General features: G+C 43.3%; 1 protein-coding gene across 9 annotated transcripts in view; it reads right to left on the bottom strand.

Annotated features, from left to right (window-relative positions):
* The window catches only part of VPS53 (VPS53 subunit of GARP complex), a 139,781-nt gene extending 121,838 nt beyond the window's left edge, over window positions 1-17,943 (bottom strand). For all 9 annotated transcript variants that reach the window (XR_009537732.1, XR_009537731.1, XR_009537729.1 and 6 more), the window contains exons 1-4: window positions 16,795-17,943; window positions 14,755-14,835; window positions 11,594-11,643; window positions 7,375-7,441 (exon numbers count right to left, since the gene is read on the bottom strand). Coding sequence is in view for 1 of the 9 variants with exons in the window: in XM_060135395.1 (XP_059991378.1) it covers window positions 7,375-7,441; window positions 11,594-11,643; window positions 14,755-14,835; window positions 16,795-16,881 (285 nt within the window). In the remaining 8 variants the exon portion in view is untranslated. The remainder of the gene's footprint in view (window positions 1-7,374; window positions 7,442-11,593; window positions 11,644-14,754; window positions 14,836-16,794) is intronic.
* Between the last annotated feature and the right edge of the window lie 2,977 nt (window positions 17,944-20,920).

The following is a 20,920-nucleotide window of genomic DNA, read 5'->3' on the forward strand; positions in this document are numbered from 1 at the left end:
ATGTTCACACAGTATGTCTACCCATGTCCAGGAGGGATGCTGACAAACTTCAAGGCAACCAGGATGATAAAGGGTCTAGAAATCATATCATAGAGCTGAAGAAACTAAGAGTGGTTAGCCTAGGAAAAGGAATGCTCGGAAAGGAACATAATATCCATTTTTAATTTTAGAAGCTATAATAAGGGACAGGGATTAGGTCTACACCTGTACAGCTGTCAGAACTAAGACCAGTGAGAAGTTACAGTGAGGTCTATTTTCTATTTTTTTTTTCTTTTTTTTTTTTGTGGTGCGCGGGCCTCTCACTGTTGTGGCCTCTCCCATTGCAGAGCACAGGCTCCGGAAGCGCAGGCTCAGTGGCCATGGCTCACGGGCCCAGCCGCTCTGCAGCCTGTGGGATCCTCCCGGACCGGGGCACGAACCCTTGTCCCCTGCATCGGCAGGCAGACTCTCAACCACTGCGCCACCAGGGAAGCCCCAGTGAGGTCTATTTTACTATTTCAATTCAGTGTAAGAAAAAGAACTTTCTTACAATTAAAGCTGTACAGGGGACTTCCCTGGTGGCGCAGTGGTTAAGAATGTGCCTGCCAATGCAGGCGACACGGCTTCGAGCCCTGGTCCGGGAAGATCCCACATGCTGTGGAGCAACTAAGCCCATGCGCCACAACTACTGAGCACTTGTGTCACAACTACTGAAGCCTGCGTGCCTAGAGCCCATGCTCTGCAACAAGAGGAGCCACCACAATGAGAAGCACGTGCACTGCAACGAAGAGTAGCCTCCGCTCGCTGCAACTAGAAAGCCCGCATGCAGCAACAAAGACCCAATCAGCCAAAATAAATAACTAAATAAATAAATAAAATTTATTAGAAAAATAAAAATAAAGCTGTACAAAACTGGAACAGACAGTCCTTGGAACAACAGAGTAGTGAGCTCCCCATCCCTGCAAGAATCCAAGCAGAAACAGAAAAATGAAATGTCAGAGATGTGATAGAAAGGATTCCTGAACCGGGTGGGAGGTGGTTCTACAATTATCTAATGCTTCTTCCAAATCAAAGTTTTAGTGAGCAGAACTGAAGATGGCAATAATAATTTTCTTCCTCTCCCAAACCTTAGTCTTGCTGTGATGCAATAGTTAAATTATAGCCAAGCTCCACACAAGACACTGAAGGAAACCCAGAAGGAAGCCCCATGACTATCCTCTCTTGGCGATTCTCAGTGAGCTGACTAGGAATTGATAAAGGTATGGCCACTCTTGAAATTTCACATGCTAACTTTTTCTTCTTCTAACCCACTCCTCTATTTGCCTTTCTTTCTACCTCTGTTCAAGCTGTCCATTTTAATTCTTGGGAAGCTGTGTAAGTTTCAAAGCATATCAGCTCATGTACTTACTGAATTGACTCATCTCATCCACAAACTTTCAAACATGTGGGCATTTAATTAAAGCTTTTGCCTGATGATTTCAACAGATAAAAATGGGGAGAGGGCTTGCCTGGTGGCACAGTGGTTGAGAGTCCACCTGCCGATGCAGGGGACACGGGTTCGTGCCCCAATCCGGGAAGATCCCACATGCCGCGGAGCAGCTGGGCCCGTGAGCCATGGCCGCTGAGCCTGCACGTCCAGAGCCTGTGCTCCGCAACGGGAGAGGCCACAACGGTGAGAGGCCCGCGTATCGCAAAAAAAAAAGAAAAAAAATGGGGAGAATTCTGTGCTGGATTAATTTTGTACAAGCACCACATTCTGGTTAGAAAAGGTCACAGACTAGACCACTTCAAGTCTGCCCCCATAGGAGGTGGTCGACATCGAAGGCTCTCCAAAACGTGCAGCAGAGTGCTAACCAGGCAGCGGGTGTTTCAGAAATTTCGAGAAACTAAAGCAACTGACTCACTGTGTCTTCAATTTCTAAATCACTCCCTCTCCACAAATAATTTTTGAGTCAGAAACACTGCTTTCCAAAAAGAACTTTTCTGCTAAAGATGTCTTTTAAGACACCACAAATGTGAAGTCAACACTTTCCCCTATTTACACGGATTACAAAGCATATCTGTTCAAGACGCACACAATCAAGATGAAATGTATAAAAGGAAAACTTCCTTTTGCCCATATTACTGCTCTCCCCTTCTGAGTTGTTCCCCAGAAGCTTCGGAAACAAGTTCTGAAAGCAAACCTTTCCTCCGTTCCAGGGAAGAGGGGAAACTGGGGCCTCTTGACCTAAAAACTCAATATTTTGGAACATCCATAATTCTCCCGAGTCCATGCCAGTCAAATGGAGTCTCTCTTTAGCAAACCACCGGCCGGCTGGGGCTGGACAGCAAGGCTCTCACCCCTAGGAGATGACAAGGATAGGACTCAAAAGCTCCCTGGGAAAAAAAAAAGTCTCTCCTTCAGCTTGCATTACAAGCTGTTGGAAAACACAGATGGAGGAGATGACAGGAAAAGCAATTACTTCTTCTGGGCTTCCTTTCTGTCTGGATGCTAAGGAGACGGATACCAAATTCCATCACAGATTGAAATGCTATCTAAACATTCTTGAAATGTGGTCTTGCTCTCTGAAATATGGCCTGCCTTTGCTGCAGCAACCTGTAACCTATTAACATGTGAAGGTGGGGAGGGCCGACTTTCCTCCAGGCTGTCTAATTCTGGGCCTGCCTCTCCAATAACGCTCGTTTGTGACCACAGGTTAAAACATAAATAACTAAAAGATATATATATCTACACAGCATGACCCAACAGAAAGTGCTGATGAATCACTCACTTTATTTTCACATTCTTGGAATTGTAAATACCTGAAACTCTCTGAAGTATTTCAAGGTTTCTAGTGAGCCTTTCTAAATATAGGCGGAAACACACTAAACAGTAGTGTTATTTCAAATAGTAGTAAGCTGGGACTAGTCATAAACAAATCAAGCTTTAAACATCTTTAAAAGAACACACACACTGGTCAAAATGATGTTTTATGGGAGAGGGCTTTTGTTTACTTACAAATAATAAATACTCTCCCACAGACCTAATATTCAATACAGTTGAATAAAATGTTATTGCAGGTGGCCTATGTGTTCTGAGAAATGCCAAGATGAGAGAGATACAGCTTTTGCCTCAAGGACCTTATACACGAGCCAAAGGGACAAGATGTATTCACTGATAAGTCAGAGCAGATCACGAAAGCCAAGTCAAAAGCACGGGCGCAGGACTGTGGGAGTTCGTGGACAGAGAGACTGTACATCTAACTGATGGATACTGGGATCGATTTTCTCATCTGTGAAATGAGAGGAGTGGACCAGATAAGTTCCAGGTCCCTTCGGGTTCTAAAACTCTGATTCCTTTGGTATATACTGTTGAGCCAAACAGAAAATTTCATAAAGGAAGTAGTATTTGAACTGGGTATGATCTTGAAGTGAAGCTACTGGAAGAAAAAGAGGAGAGAGAGCATTTTAGGCAAAAAGAAGAACATAAGCACAGGTCCAGAAAGCAAAGGGCATGCTTGGGAGAGCACTAGGCTTCCAGCGTGGATGGGTCACAGCAGGAGACAAAACTGGAAAGGTAGATGGAGGCCTTCAATGCCATGCAAAGGAACTTGGATTGAAGTTGGTAGAGAGCCCACAGGGGCTTGTGGGCTGTGTAGATGACATGACCAGACATAGGTCGGAAAGTGAAAGAGCAGAATGAGGCTACAGTGTTGGCCGGCTACCCTGTTACTCTTTGTTATGTCTAAGGGCCCTATTTACACAGGCCTCACCTGCCAGAGAGGTGACACTTCATGGGAGAGACCTAAATAAACAAAAACCAAAGCAATAAGGACTAAGAACCAAGCAAGGCCAGGAAATAGGATCAGTTGCGGGAAACTAAGATGTCTACACACAAATATTGACGATGACTACAAGGTAGACTACTTACAAACAGGCCAACGGAAGATGACGAGTAAGAGGAAAAAGAAAGTCACAAAATGTAGGAAAAATAGAGAAGCGGATAAAACTAAACATATAAGAGAAAAGGAAAAAGACTTATATAACACCTGTGAGCTACTAGAGGAAACCGGAATATGAGCGATCATAGGACTACACGCTACCCCCATAAAATCTGGGCAGCATAATGAACATTTAAAAAAATTGGCTATATACTAAATAATGTCAAAACAGGACAAATAACAGAATTGAGAGGCGCACACAGCCGACCTAACTGAATTACTGTTGAAGAGGGCAGGCCGGACACTGTAAGAGAAGACTAGACAGGGCACGATCAGCACTTCTGTTACGACAGCAATTCTGAAATAGGACGTCTAAGCAGAAGACTAGAATCCAGATGAAAAGGAAAAATGGTTAACAGATAACATCTGGCCCCCCAGTCACTGAAGAATACCTCTTCCCCGTACAATGCTTCTCCCCTGCATCCCCTTCCAACAGCCCTCCTTAGCTAGATCCAAAAAGAACTATAAAACTTTGAAATGAATCGACAGTTGCCTGCTAGGCAACAAAACTAGGTATGAGGAATTATAGCTGTGTCAGGTTACTACTATCTCTCTCTCTCTCTTTTTTTTTTTTTGCAATATATCAACTTTATTTCCATCTTGATTTCAAAAAAATTTTATTGAGGTAAAATACACATAACATAAAATTTACTATCTTAACCATTTTTTATTGTACAGTTTCATTGACCTGTTGTGCAACCATCACCACTATCTATCCCCATAATTCATCCTGTAAAACGGAAACTCTACATGTTTTAAACACTAACTCCCCGTTCTCCCCCAGCCCCTGGCAACTACCATTATACATTCTGTCTTTATGATTTTCACTACTCTTAAGTACCTCATATAAGTGGAATCATCCACTATTTGTCTTTTTGTGACTGGCTTATTTCATTTAGCATAATGTCCTCAAGGTTCATCCATGCTATAGCAGATGCCAGAATTTCTTTCCTTTTTTTTTTTTTAAAAAATATTTCTTTGGCTGTGTCAGGTCTTAGTTGCAGCACATGGGCTCTTCATTGCTGCATGCAGGATCCTCAGTTACGGCATGCGGGATCTTTAGTTGCGGCATGTGGGCTCTTAGTTGCAGCATGCGGGATCTAGTTCCCCGACCAGGGATCAAACCTGGGCCCCCTGCATTGGGAGCTCAGAGTCTCAACCACTGGACCACCAGGGAAGTCCCCCCCCCTTTTTTTTTTTAGAATTTCTTTCCTTTTTAAGGCTGAATAATATTCCAATTATGTACAGACCATATTCTGCTTATCCATTCATCTGCCAATGGACACCTGGGTCGCTTCCATGTTTAAGCTATTGTGAATAATGCTGCTATGAACATGGGGGTAACAGGTATCTCTCCAGGACCCTGCTTCCAATTCTCTTGAGTATATACTCAGAAGAACTGCTGGATCATATGATAATTCATTTTAATTTTTTGAGGAACCACTGTATTGTTTTACACAGCAACTCTACCATTTTACATTTCCACCAGCAGTGCACAAGCATTTCAATTTCTTCACCTTTGCCAACACCTGTTGTTTTCTGGTTTTTTGATAGTAGTCATCCTAATGGGTGTGAGGTGGTATCTCATTGTACATTTTTTTTTATAAATGCTGTGTTTTTTTCCAAGAGAAACACTTTATTTATTTATTAATTTTTGGCTTTGTTGGATCTTCGTTGCTGTGCGCAGGCTTTCTCTAGTCGCGGCAAGCTGGGGCTACTCTTCGTTGCGGTGCGTGGGCTTCTCCTTGCGGTGGCTTCTCTTGTTGTGGAGCACAGGCTCTAGACACCTGGGCTTCAGCAGTTGTGGCTTGCGGGCTCTAGAGCACAGGCTCAGTAGTTGTGGCGCATGGGCTTAGTTGCTCCGCGGCATGTGGGATCTTCCCAGACCAGGGCTTGAACCTGTGTCCCCTGTATTGGCAGGCGGATTCTTTTTCTTTTATTTATTTTTTACATCTTTATTGGAGTATAATTGCTTTACAATGGTGTGTTAGTTTCTGCTTTATAACAAAGTGAATCAGTTACACATATACATATGTTCCCATATCTCTTCCCTCTTGCATCTCCCTCCCTCCCACCCTCCCTATCCCACCCCTCTAGGTGGTCACAAAGCACTGAGCTGATCTCCCTGTGCTATGCAGCTGTTTCCCACTAGCTATCTATTTTACGTTTGGTAGTATATATATGTCACATGCCACTCTCTCACTTCATCCCAGCTTACCCTTCCCCCTCCTCATATCCTCAAGTCCATTCTCTAGTAGGTCTGGCAGGCGGATTCTTAACCACTGCACCACCAGGGAAGTCCCACTCTCATTGTACTTTTTTTTTTTTTTTTTTTTTTTTGGCGGCACACGGGTCTCTCACTGTTGTGGCCTCTCCCATAGTGGAGCACAGGCTCCGGACGCACAGGCTCAGTGGCCATGGCTCACGGGCCCAGCCGCTCCACAGCATGTGGGATCTTCCCGGACCGGGGCATGAACCTGCATCCCCTGCATCGGCAAGCGGACTCTCAACCACTGTGTCACCAGGGAAGCCCTCACTGTACTTTTGATTTGCATTTTCCTAATGATTAGTGATACTGAGCACCTTTTCGTGGCCTCATTGGCCATTCATATTATCTTCTTTGGAGAAATGTCTATTCAAGTCCTTTGCCCAGTTTTTAATCAGGTTGTTTGCTTTTTTGTTGTTGAATATTAGGAGTTCTCTAAATATTCTGGATATTAATCCCTCATCAGATATATGATTGGCAAATATTCTCTCCCATTCTATAGGTTGACTTTTTACTCTGTTGATAATGTCTTTTGACACACAGGTTACTGCTGTCTTTTGCAGCAACAAAAGTAATATGAGGGACTTCCCTGGTGGTCCAGTGGGTAACACTCGTGCTCCCAATGCAGGGGGCCCGGGTGCAATCCCTGGTCAGGGAACTAGATCCCGCGTGCGTACCACAACTAAGAGTTTGCATGCCACAACTAAGACCCAGAGCAGCCTAAATAAATAAATATTTTTTTAAAAAAAACTAATATCAAAATCCCAACAACTTAGCAGATAGATAAATGCAGCAACTTTGTTGGGCCACAGTACACAAAATAAAGGAGGGCTCAGAGACGTCCGACAATAAGGAGAAAGCCAAGGAAACTTCTGTTTTCTCATTTTAGCGTGCATTTAACCCTGGACCTGGGTGAGCTGTGCTACAATATATGCTTCTGGTCCAAGGGATGCTGAGTGACAGCTCATGGCTGGTCTGGGCAGCCTCCCCCTGCTACTAGTGGGACAAGTCATGCAAGTTTCCCGCTGTGTATGGGGCAGATCAGTTAAGGAAGTACTCTGTAAGCAGGCAGATCAATATTTTGGTCACTTGGTTGTGGGGTCTTGAAGAAATCGGGATATACTTAATACAAAGGAATAAGTTACTTACTTGCCGGCCATCCTGCCCCACATTTGTTTGACCTCTTACAACAGTTCGAATGCTGTCATCCAGTCTCCTAGCAAAAAAAGTTAAAGGATACAAATCATTAAAATATCTCGATTCCTTCAAGACGAAAAGACAACCCTCAAAACGGGAGAAAATATTTGCAAACGAATCAATGAACAAAGGATTAATCTTCAAAATATATAAACAGCTCATGTAGCTCAATATTAAAAAAACAAACAATCCAATCCAAAAATGCGCTGAAGACCTAAATAGACATTTCTCCAAAGAAGATATACAGATGGCCAAGAAGCACATGAAAAGCTGCTAGACATCAGTAATTATTAGAGAAATGCAAATCAAAACTACAATGAGGTATCACCTCACACCAGTTAGAATGGGCATCGTCAGAAAATCTACAAACAAATGCTGGAGAGGGTGTGGAGAAAAGGGAACCCTCCTGCACTGCTGGTGGGAAGGTAAATTGATACAGCCACTATGGAGAACAGTATGGAGGTTCCTTAAAAAACTAAAAATAGAATTACCATATGACCCAGCAATCCCACTACTGGGCATATACCCTGAGAAAACCATAATTCAAAAAGACACATGCACCCCAATGTTCACTGCAGCACTATTTACAATAGCCAGGTCATGGAAGCAACCTAAATGCCCATCGACAGACGAATGGATAAAGAAGATGTGGTACATATATACAACGGAATATTACCCAGCCATAAAAAGGAACGAAATTGGGTCACTTGTAGAGACGTGGATGGATCTAGAGACTGTCATACAGAGTGAAGTAAGTCAGAAAGAGAAAAACAAATATCGTATATTAACGCATGTATGTGGAACCTAGAAAAATGGTACAGATGAACCAGTTTGCAGGGCAGAAATTGAGACACAGATGTAGAGAACAAACATATGGACACCAAGTGGGGAAAGTGGCGGGGGTGGTGGTGTGATGAATTGGGAGATTGGGATTGACATGTATACACTGATGTGTATAAAATGGATGACTAATAAGAACCTGCTGTATAAAAAAATAAATAAAATTCAAAAATTCAAAAAAAAAATCTTGATTCCAGGTTGACCAAAAGAAAAAAAGCTGGGATTCCCTGGTGGCACAGTGGTTAAGAATCCGCCTGCCAATGCAGGGGACATGGATTTCATCCCTGGTCCGGGAAGATCCCACATGCCGCAGAGCAACTAAGCCCATGCACCACAATTAGTGAGCCTGTGCTCTAGAGCCCACGAGCCACAACTACTGAGCCCGCGTGCCACAACTAATGAAGCCCACGCACCTAGAGCCCGTGCTCTGCAACAAGAGAAGTCACAGCAATGAGAAGCCCGCGCACCGCAACGAAGAGTAGCTCCTGCTCGCTGCAACTAGAGAAAGCCCGTGTGCAGCAATGAAGACCCAACTCAGCCAAAACTAAATTAATTAATTAATTTTTTTAATTAATTAACATACCCATCAATGTTTGCAGATTGCACTACTTACTCAGAAGAAAAAACAAAGATGTCTGATGACAGGAGGAAGAGTGAGGACTTGGACCTCAGTGAGGGAGCAGCAACAGTAGTGTAGAAGCCAAGCCCAGCACAGACTGATGAGTCACCTTTGTTATTTTTTAAAAGGCTATTTTCACTTAATGTTCAGAGCCATTCAAAAGGACCAATGTAACTTTTAGTATTTGTCATGGAGTAAACCAGAAATGACAAAGTTGCTGAAACTTTATGGGAACAAGCCAGAGAATTCAAAGTAGCCCGCACAAAATCCTTCCTCAGTAACATCCTAGGAACCTTAAAAGGGATGAGGAGCAGGTGCTATATGAAATCCATGCCTCGCCACCTGGGCCCTGATCTGCAGGAGGCAGATCTGTGGCCCCCACTTCCTCTTTCTCCTGCAGCTTAACAGGGGCCATTTAATGGCATCTCAACCAGAGAATTTTATGTCAGTTTATGTCATTTATGTCATTTTTCATTTGAAGAACCGTTAAAGGTATGGTGAGAGAAAGCTGAAAATAACTGGCTTGCAAGTGATTTTCATTTTTGTTGTTGTTTTGGGATTTTTTTGGCCGCGCCGTGCCGCGTAGCATGTGGAATCTTAGTTCCCCAACTAAGGATCGAACCCGCGCCCCCTGCATTGGAAGCATGGAGTCTTTTTTTTTAACATCTTTATTGGAGTATAATTGCTTTACAATGGTGTGTTAGTTTCTGCTGTATAACAAAGTGAATCAGCTATACATATACATATATCCCCATATCTCCTCCCTCTTGCATCTCCCTCCCACCCTCCCTATCCCACCCCTCTAAGTGGTCAAAAAGCACCGAGCTGATCTCCCTGTGCTATGCAGCTGCTTCCCACTAGCTATCTGTTTTACATTTGGTGGTATATATAAGTCCATGCCACTCTCTCACTTTGTCCCAGCTTATCCTTCCCCGTCCCCGTGTCCTCAAGTCCATTCTCTACGCCTGCGTCTTTATTCCTGTCCTGCCCCTAGGTTCTTCAGAACCATTTTTTTTTGATTCCATATATATGTGTTAGCATACAGTATTTGTTTTTCTCTTTCTGACTTACTTCACTCTGTATGACAGACCCTAGGTCCAACCACCTCACTACAAATAACTCAATTTCGTTTCTTTTTATGGCTGAGTAATATTCCATTGTATATATGTGCCACATCTTCTTTATCCACATTCATCTGTTGATGGACACTTAGGTTGGGAAGCACAGAGTCTTAACCACTGGACAGCGAGGGAATCCCCTTGCAAGTGATTTTTGGATCATGGGGGAATTTTCATTTTCTGTGCAAACCCTATAAAACTTAGCGGTCTCTACTACCGCTGTTACAGCTAAAGTCCACCGAAACAATCAACAGGCTTCTTTGTATTTATTTATCTTTGGCTGCATAGGGTCTTCATTGCCGTGCGCAGGCTTTCTCTAGTTGCGGCGAGCAGGGGCTACTCTCCGTTGTGGTGCATGGGCTTCTCAGTGTGGTGGCTTCTCTCGTTGCGGAGCACAGGCTCTAGGCACACAGGCTTCAGTAGTTGTGGCGCACGGGCTTCAGCAGTTGTTGCACATGAGCTCAGTAGTTGTGGCGCACAGGCTTAGTTGCTCTGCAGCATGTGGGATCTTCCCGGACCAGGGCTCAAACCTGTGTCGCCTGCATTGGCAGGCAGATTCTTAACCACTGCGCCAACAGGGAAGTCCCTTCTTTGTACTTTTTAAGGCACCCAACTGAACAAAACATTAATGGCAGAGGTCTTCACCTAAAAACCCAAAGGTTGTCAGGGAAAAAAAAATCATCTCCTGGATTCAGAATGAAGGCTTCTCCTCATCACAAGTTAAAAAACAACAACAAAAAAACTATATTTAAAGTAATAACATCAACCATTACAATAATAATTACAACAAACTTTGAGTATCTACCATGTGTCAAAACTGGAAATTCAGACATGGATAAACCAGAATAAGGCTATTTGGCAGAAAGGACATCTGATGACCACCCTAGACATCCTAGATTAATCACAATGTTTAGTCCTGGGACACCACCCACACCAACCAGCAGATCTGACCACATTGTTAGCTGATACATGGCCAAGGGATATATAAGCCCAGCTTCGTACCTAAGCCTCGGGAATACAAAAAAAAAAAAAAAAAGGGTAAATCTGCTAGGGAAATAAAGCCACTAAAAATGTAGCAGAAATGCTTTTGTCTCCTTTTATAATCAACTGTTTTGAACAGCCTGTTACAGATTCCTTCCTTTTTTTTTTTTCTTTTATTTATTTTTTTTCTTTTTTTTGCGGTACGCGGGCCTCTCACTGTCACGGACTCTCCCGCTGCGGGGCACAGGCTCCGGACGCGCAGGCCCAGCGGCCATGGCTCACGGGCCCAGCCGCTCCGCGGCACGTGGGATCTTCCCGGACCGGGGCACGAACCCGTGTCCCCTTCATCGACAGGCGGACTCTCAACCACTGCGCCACCAGGGAAGCCCCTTCCTTTTTTTAAAATAAATAATTGAAGACTGATCAAAGAATCAAGTTCTTTGCCACAAGGCTCATATGGAAACCCAGAAAAAAATACTATTTTTAAAATGATTACCATCTACAGCAAACTTGAGATTTTAGTGTTCTTACAGATAAGTGTGATCCAGAATGTGATTAACTAAATGAACAGCATACTTTCATTAATTATTAATAATCACACGGTGTTACTTACCTTATTTTCAGTCTAATTTTGTTCACAACTTCATCGATGTTTGCCAGAGACTACAATAAAGAAGGAAAGGTGCCAGCTATTATTTCACTTCCTGGAATTCCTCTTTCCAGAGAAATGATGAACTATAATGGCTATTTATGACATCTCAAAGAAACTAATCATACGGTATGATACAATTTTCACTTAAAAAATATATAGATAGGGAATTCCCTGGCAGTCCAGTGGTTAGGACTCCATGCTTCCACAGCAGGGGCATGGGTTCAATCCCTGGTCGGGGAACTAAGATCCCGCAAGCCTTGCAATGCAGCCGGGGTGGGAGGGCGGAGGAAGTATAGCGGTAGTTGGCAACAACTGCAAAATTCAGCCTGGAATCTATTTTTCATAAATAAAGTTTATTGGAAAACAGCCATGTCCATTCGTTTACATATTATCGACAGCTGCCTTTGAGCTACGAAGACAGAACTGAGTAGCTGCAACAGAGACTGAATAATCCATAAAGCCTAAAATTACTATCTAGACCTTTACAGGAAATTTCCTGACCCCTGGTATTTAGGATCGTGACAAACTCGTACAACAAAATCCTCATAGCAACAAAAATGAATGAATGATTACAACAGACAACAACATGGATGAATCTTACTAACATGATGTTGCGTGCGCACACACACACATATACACAAACCAGACACAAGAGCATATACTGTATGATTGCATTTATAGTATTTCAAAAGTGAGTGAAACTATTCTCCTGCATTAGAAGTCAGGATAGTGGTTAACTGTGGGGGAGGCAGTGACTGGGAGAGGCAAGAAGGGGCTACTTTATTAATGTTTTATTTCTTGGTCTGGGTGGTGGTTACCTGGCTTTACTCATTTGGTGAAAATTCATCAAGTTGTACATTTAGGATCTGTATACTCCTCCACATTATGTTAAACGTCAATAAATAAATACCTCTGTTTTTTATTACGTGTCTAGGTCCATTAGAAAAAAGCCTGGAAGGATAAACACTATTACTTTGAGTCTATATTAGTAGCTGTAACCTATGAAATCAGTAGCAGTAGTTGTAATCTATGAAGAAGAGGGATTTTAAGTTTTTCTTCTTTTTGCCTATGAGTATTTTCTAATTGCTCTATATTGACAATGCACTGCTATTGCAATTATAATACAGTTATTTCTATTTTTAAGACAATGACAATAAAAACAAATGGACTAGTACCAATTTAGTGAGCTGAAAACATGAGGAAAGGGTGCCCCCTAATGGAATAGAGATGGTACAATTTTATAGCACCATTTTAACTGAAGTTTTCAAAATATAATTTTGTAAGTCCTCTTTCCCTCTCTCCCGATAGATATTTTACCTCAGAAGGAATTGGGGGTGATGCAGGAATTGTGCTTATAAATTGCTACCGGCAACCTGTGCTGGCAGGAAGAGGCAGGAGCCTTCCAGGCACAGGTCTGATAAGAGAACCAGGTCACACATAAAACAAGATGAAATCTTGCCATTTACGACAGATGGATGGACCTTGAGGGTATCAAGTGAAATAAATCAGACGGAGAAGCACAAATACTGTATGATTTCACTCATATGTGAAATATAGAAAACAAATAAACAAACAAATAAACAAAATAAATGAACAAGGGCTTCCCTGGTGGTGCAGTGGTTAAGAATCCACCTGCCAATGCAGGGGACACAGGTTCGAGACCTGGTCTGGGAAGATTCCCACATGCCACGGAGCAACTAAGCCCCTGTGCCACAGCTACAATGCAACTACTGCAATGTCCATGAGGTATATAGATGGATTTTGCCCAAGATTTAGCAATAGTTGAAAGAAATTATAAATCATGCCCTTACTTTCTATTACCTTTTAATTAAGGTCCATGAGAATCTGGGTTGGAAAATGGTATAAATCTGGGGTTGGGGAAATAAAGGTACCCCTGTGTCATAAATTTCCTGAATTACCTGAGAAACTTCACTATACATCACCATGGATGTCGGGACATAATTAGACAAGACATATAACTGAATCTGTTGAACAACAAATGTCTTATGCTACCTTCAGTAGTTTAAAAACAAAAACCCACAAAAACTTATCAGGAAGAAGGGAGAACCTGGTGGTTCCCTATATACATAATTTTCAAATCTATCAATTTGTTGTGGTGAGTTAGCTGTCTTGATAGGCTGGGATAAATTAAATCTTTTCGTGGCTAAAACTGCTATCTTTATACCATTGCTTCCAAATTTCTATCTCCAGCTAATTCCTAGAATTCATATTTCATAGAAAATGATGAGCTCTTAGGAATCCCCTGGCGGTCCAGTGGTTAGGACTTGGCGCTTTCACTGCCAAGGGCCCCCGTTCAATCCCTGGCCGGGGACTAAGATCCTGCAAGCTGTACATGGTACAGCCAAAAAAGAAAAAGATGAGTTCTAAAGGCTATCTGTGAAATCTCAGAAAAGACAATCACACAGCATGATACCATTTTTTCCAAATTTATTTTAAAAATCAGCATGTCCATCAAAAAAAGTTTGGAAGGATATATGCCAAAATATTAACAGTTATGGCAATGATGGGCTCCAGACTCAAATATCCAACTATGTATTTCTACCTGGATGGCCCAAATATGTTCAAAACTGAGCTCACCTTTACACCCTAATTCTACCTTCCGTAGAACTAAAACTGGCTCTTCCTCCTTACTCCCAGTACAGGATAAAGGGGCCAACACCACTCACAGTCTGCTGGGCTAGAAATCGAAGTTCTGAAATTTACATCTTGAAATAGGAATAAAAGTAGCTTTCTAACTCCAGGCTTACCCTGCCTACCTCATTCCCATTTTTCCCCTATTACATTAGAAAAATCCTGTCTACTTCCCAATTTACTACAGAAAATTGGGGGTTGGGGGGCAACAGGACAGACGCTTTCAACCTAAGGGTACGATTTCTAATAATATGCTCACTGTACAGAGAATTCCACACTAACACAACAACAGTATTTGGTATTAGCTAACCCTCCCCCCCCAAAAAAAAGCTGGTTACAACGGAGTCTAACTTGAATTTAACTCTCACTTGCTTATCAAGGTCCCTTAGATTATGTAGTATAACACATAATACATCATTAATATTCAGGATGAGCCAGAAGCCACTGCAAGAAGAAAACTCTATACTTACTTGCTCTGTTGGGAACAGGGTGTTGATATACTCCACAGCATTGAAATCTGCTCGATCTAGAGGATCCTGGCTTGGAAATACCTACATAAAGATAGAGAATTAAAAATCACCTATCTTTCTGCCTTGCTTTATGTATTATTTCTTTCCTCCCTATTGGTTGGTAAGTTTTTGGAAGGCAAAGACCATAGCTTTTTTTCATTTTACGAGGCTTAACAACAACAGACGCGCAATAAAATATCTAGTAAAGTAAATCTGTAATTTTCACCAACATCCGTAATTTTAACATCTTAGTAAAACTAACAGAATGTGCAACAGTGAAAAGTTCCAGATATCCACGAAATCCCAAGGACAAGGTAAAATAAGTGGGCATTGTACACTATCAGATTAAGCCAGCGGATGACATGGTTGTATTAAGGGACTCTTGATAACAGACTTACTATACACCATGTCTCAGTGATGTCTCAGCAGTAGAATTCACTACGCATCAAAGCGATTATTATACTCAGCGTCAGGAAGTGGAGAGTTGACATTTAGGAACTGTCCATCTCTTTTACAGAAGAAAGCAAGCCGCCTTCTGAGAAATATAGCTAACTCCCTTCAAATGTTGCAATTTGAAGAACATGTATCAAGGTGGGTTGCAAAGCAGTTAAGTGATCCCCTGGGTACTAGATTTCACCAGCTCAAGGCAGTTATTCTGGGAAGCAAATTCTTTTTTGAGGTCTGCTTATTGGAGAAACCTGTGCTAGAATTCAATCTTACTAAGAAATAGGAAAAACTGTGCTCTTCTAAAACCCTTGTCAAACAATAACTGACTGCATTATTTGTTTCTTCTATTGGAGCCCACTAGGTCCAAAGGGCATGAAATGTATGTCTCTGGGAATTCCCTGGCAGTCCAGTGGTTAGGACTCGTGCTCTCACTGCGGGCAGCCCAGGTTCAATCCCTGGTAGGGGAACTAAGATGCCACAAGCCCTGAGGCAAGGCCAAACAAACAAAAAACAAACGAAAAAAGAAACGTATGTCTCTTTCTGGCAGATGGAGGTGGGTGGAAAGCAGTGTGACTTGAACACCAAAACCTTTGCCTAATGGCCTGGCATCCTCAGGATCTGCCAAATGTGCTGTGAATGAGTAATCCAACCACTCCAAGGAAAACACACCTAAAAATCTATAAATGGGACAATACAAACAAATAACTTAGTACACTGGCAGACCCATAGTAAGTATTAATGGTCAATAAATATTAACTATCAGTAATAGAAGTAGTAATGTTTTACTTCAAAAAACTTCCCAGTGGTCATTAAGTATGGCTCACCCCTCCTTTTCCTAAATCCCCGACACCAACTTCTTTAAGGGAGATTTTTCTCCCTTTATCAGGAGCGATACCCTGTACAAGGGTCTAAATTGCTATTTCTAATATCATCACTCTTAAAAACTCCATACACTTGAAAAGAGAATTTAGTCACCTAAAGAATTCCTGCAGGGAAGAGAAGCCACCTGGGAATATTCTTCAACCTAACCCAAATTAATCAACAGCAGGAATTCTCAACTAAGTATGGTAAAGGGTTTTTTGTTTTTTGCTTTTAACCTTTGCCCCTCTGCTTTGCGATATGCTTCAAAAATAGAGGTTACCTCCTCCCCTCAATTCTGAGTCACTCACAAGGGGCTAGATGGAGAATCCGGAACACTGTGACACCAGCCTGATAAATGAATGAACAGCCCCGCAACCCCCAAAACCTGAGGTTGCTACCTATGAGGTCCCTTTTTCTAGGTGCATCCTTTCAGGAGACACAGCTCCGTTACCCAAACCCACCAGGACGCCCCACCCTCCAAAGACAATCAAGGCCTAGAAAAGATTCTCTCCCTCCTCTAGATTCAGAAACCCCTTCCCACCACCACCTCCCACCAAAACCTTTCCTTGCCCTTCTGCGCCTAGCTCCCACGTCTCCCACGAAGACCGCTTCCCCGGCGTCCTACCCCAGGTCCCACCCGCAGAGCTGCCCCAGCCTCCGCACTCTCCTCCCGTCGAGGGGCGGAACGCTCACCTGCTCGATGGCGAGCTGCACGTCGGGCGTGAGCTGCAGCACGGCTTCCAGCTCCTCCACGAACTCCAGTTCCTCCTCCTCCATCATCCTGCCGCCCAGCTCCCTCCCGGCGCCCACCCCTACCCTGAGCCGCACGTCCTGCAGCCACCCACGCCCCAGAACAGCAACCCTCCAGCGGCAGCGCTCCAGACAGCCTGGGCTCTGTCACCCAGTCGGGCACTTCCGGGAAGCCAGGCACTTCCGGGATCCGGGGCATTCTGGGATAGCGGAGGACTGACCTCTGGTCCCAAGAAGGAGGTGTTCCTGTCACCTCCCGGAGTCTCCCTGGGCAACCCTGTAGTCCAGCGGCCCCCACCTGCCCTCACCCCTCCTTAAGATGGTGGGGACCCGGTTCACCTCGCCGAAGGCGCCCTCCGCACTTGGGCCCTGGCGCTGGGGAGGACCCGGCCGCTCCGGCAGGACCCCCCAGTGAGGGTGCGCCCCAACACCGTCGCGATCGAATGACAGCAGCTCTCACGGGCCGCGAGGCCGGCGATCCTTCTCAGGGGCCCCTTGCTCAGTGGCAGTAGGTGTCCCCCCAGCCATCGGGGGAGAAATGACCCCAGCTGGTAAGTGGCGATGTTGCCAAGGACAATTTGTAGGATGGGAATTTGTCCACTTGACAAGAGTTAAATTCCCCGTGTGCCAAGCTTCTAGGCAGCATTTTCTGGGGGCGTCCGCACTCAGGGGCCCCTTGCTCAGTGGCAGTAGCGGGGGCGGGGAAAAAGATCCAGATTAGGCAGTGACCCGCCCTGGGGAAATGTTGACTTTCTCTGAGACTGAGTAGCTGGAGTCGAAGTCACGGTCCACGAATGATGAGCTGTGTGATCTTGAACAAATTACTACATCGGCCGTGCTTACCCTGCAAGGATGCGGCGAGAGAGAAAAATTAAAATTGCTATGCAAATTTAAGCTAATAATACAGGTAATATGAGTGTGTCTAGCCCTTATGTTCCACAAAGGAAAAAGCCAGGTCACCCTGTGGAACCACTTTTCCTCCAGACACAATGAGATAATTGCAGACAAGGGAAGAGTTGTTTTATCAGTAACATGGTAAAACTCCATGATGAAGTGTCCCTGGCCCCAATGAGCTTTTTTTTTTTTTTTTAAATCAAAATTGTGGTTAAAAAAAGATGGGAGCAATATAATTTCTAACAGTAAAGGAAGGCTTAAAAATATAAACTGGTTACATAATAGAATATTACTGACTCAAAATCATGGTTTTTGAAAATTATTTAATGACATGGGAATATGTACATAATATATTTCAGAAAGCAAAAATATACAGCATGGTCCCAGTTTACATGTGTGTGTATTTTGTGCCTATAAAAATTATAGCAAGAAATATTACTTTTCTGCAGGTGATGGAATGTATTCTTTGCACATTTCCCCAAAATGTCTATGAGCCTGTAGCATTTTTATAATCAGAAATATAAATGCCTTTTTTTTTTTTTTTTTTTTTTTTTTGCGGTACGCTGGCCTCTTACTGTTGTGGCCTCTCCCGTTGCGGAGAACAGGCTCCGGAATAGCAGGACTAGCGGCCATGACTCACGGCCCCAGCCGCTCCGCGGCATGTGGGATCTTCCCGGACCGGGGCACGAACCCGAGTCCCCGGCAGGCGGACTCTCAACCACTGCGCCACCAGGGAAGCCCATAAATGCCATTTTTTTTTAAAGGAAATGATAATTTTATCCATCTGTCTTGGATGTTTTTCATTTCATTTATATACAGTAAGAAATAATTTATATACAGTAAAATCCACCCATGTCGTTTAGAATGCCGTGAGTTTTAATAAATGCATATAGTCATGTAACCACTGTCACAATCAAATCCTAGGACAGTTCCATCGTCCCCCCCAAATTCTCTCATGCCCCACCTCATCCCCTGGCAACCACTGACCAGATTTCTGTCACTATAGTTTGACTTTTCCAGAATGTCATATAAATGGGATCATACAATATGTCACCTCTTAAGTCTGGCTTCTTTCACTCAACATAATACATTTGTATATCATCCATGTCGTTGCATGTATCAGTAGTTTATTTCTTCTTGCTGAGTGGTAATCCACTATCTGGATATACCACAGCTTGTTTATCCATTCCCTGGCTGAAGGACATTTGGGTTGTTTCTAGTTTGGGGCAATTATGAATAAAACTGCTATAAACATTCATATGCACGTTTTTGTGTGAACATAAATTTTCATTTCACTTGGGTAAATACGTAGAAGCGGGATTGTTGGGTTGTATAGTAAGTCTGTGTTTATAAGAAACTGGTCAACTGTTTTCCAAAGTGGGCTGTTATCATTTTCACATGAGCGTTCTGGTTGCTCACAGCACTTATATATATATATATATATATATATATTTTTTTTTACAGCACTTATATTTAATGATGATAATAATGGCTCACATTTCCTAGCCCTTACTATATGCCAGGCACCATGCTAAGTATACATTGTTTCAATCTACATGGCAGTTCTGAGGTTGGTAGTTACTATCATCATCTGCTATTCACAGATGAGAAAATTGGGATGTAGTTAAAAACTAACAAAAAACGTTCCCAAGATTCCATAACCAACTCTTCCTGCCATTCATTCATTCATTCAATAAATTTATTGAATGAATAAATGAATGTTCCTGCTGGCAATAGGCACTAGGCCAGGTGCTGGGACTTTAGCAACCAACAAAATAGACCGAGTGCCTGCCTCCACGGAACTATTTCCAGGTATGAAAAGGGTATTCATACTTATAAGCAAAGAATTGTGTTAGGTCTAATGAAAGACAAGTAAAGCATACTATGGAAGACGATATTGATAGAGTGCTCTGATTGTATGTGGGGGGTCAGGAGAGGCTTCTTTGAGCAAGTGACTTTTAAGCTGAAGCAAAGGGTGGGGTGTGAACAGGAGATGACAGACAAAAGGAACAGTATATGCAAAAGCCACGAAGATAGTAGAAATTGGCCAGGGTGATGGGACTTTCAAAGCCAAGGGGAGAATGGAACAAGAGGCCGAAGAAATTGGCAGTGCCAGATGGTGGAGACTCTTGAAGGTCATTTGAGAGATGGGAAGCCTTTGAAGGATTGTAAGCAGAGGAGTGACAGGACTGGCTTCACCGGGCCTGTCATCAGCCCTAGTCCCCTCATTTTTGTTTTCTCTGCTTCCAAGTGGCCCACAATGTCATGGAGAGTCATGATACCAGGGTGACCATCTCCAATACAAAGTCATGCTGTCCCATTGCCACTAATTGTCCTTTTACAAGTCCCTTGTCAACTCTCATTGCATTCCCCCTGCAACCCAAACCTTTCCCTATGCTGAAGCTCCCAACTCCATTATCCCCCTTCTCCCTATTTCCAGATAAGATAATAATAATGAATATAAGTTTGGGTTTAAGAGAGTTACATGGTACAAAAGTCTAGGAAGATAAAAGAGCAGAGAGATAGGTGGACATCAGGTGAAGAAAACTGCATTAAATAGTAACAGGCTAGGGCTTCCCTGGTGGCACAGTGGTTGAGAGTCCGCCTGCCGATGCAGGGGACACGGGTTCGTGCCCCGGTCCGGGAAGATCCCACATGCTGCGGAGCAGCTGGGCCCGTGAGCCATGGCCGCTGAGCCTGCGCGTCCGGAGCCTGTGCTCTGCAGCGGGAGAGGACACAACAGTGAGAGGCCTGTGTACCACAAAAAAAAAAAAAGTTTTATGTCCTAAATATAATATTGTTCAAGATTCGATAGCTTCCTCCACCCCAATCCCCCTTGGAGATTCGTTGCTTTGAGAGATCACTCCCACAGCCATCTCTAGTCTCCACATCTTTTCTGTCCACACTTGGCTTTCTCTCCTTAGTGTCAGTCACACATTTTCAAATGCCTGTGAAAATCTTCACTTTGTTTATCATTTCTCTTTTTCTTTGCCCTCACTGCCCTAGCCTAAGCACATTTATCTGTTGGGTTTAGAGTTTAGCATTTGATGGCGAGGCACTCCAGTAGTGCAATCAGTTAGCGCCCGGGGTACTTATACAGAGTTTTACGGGCAGATTTAATCCACTACACCAAATGATAGCAAATGGTTTCAGGGACTAATACAATATAGTGCAT

This window comes from Lagenorhynchus albirostris, chromosome 20 (assembly GCF_949774975.1).
Source record: "Lagenorhynchus albirostris chromosome 20, mLagAlb1.1, whole genome shotgun sequence".
NCBI lineage: Eukaryota > Metazoa > Chordata > Mammalia > Artiodactyla > Delphinidae > Lagenorhynchus > Lagenorhynchus albirostris.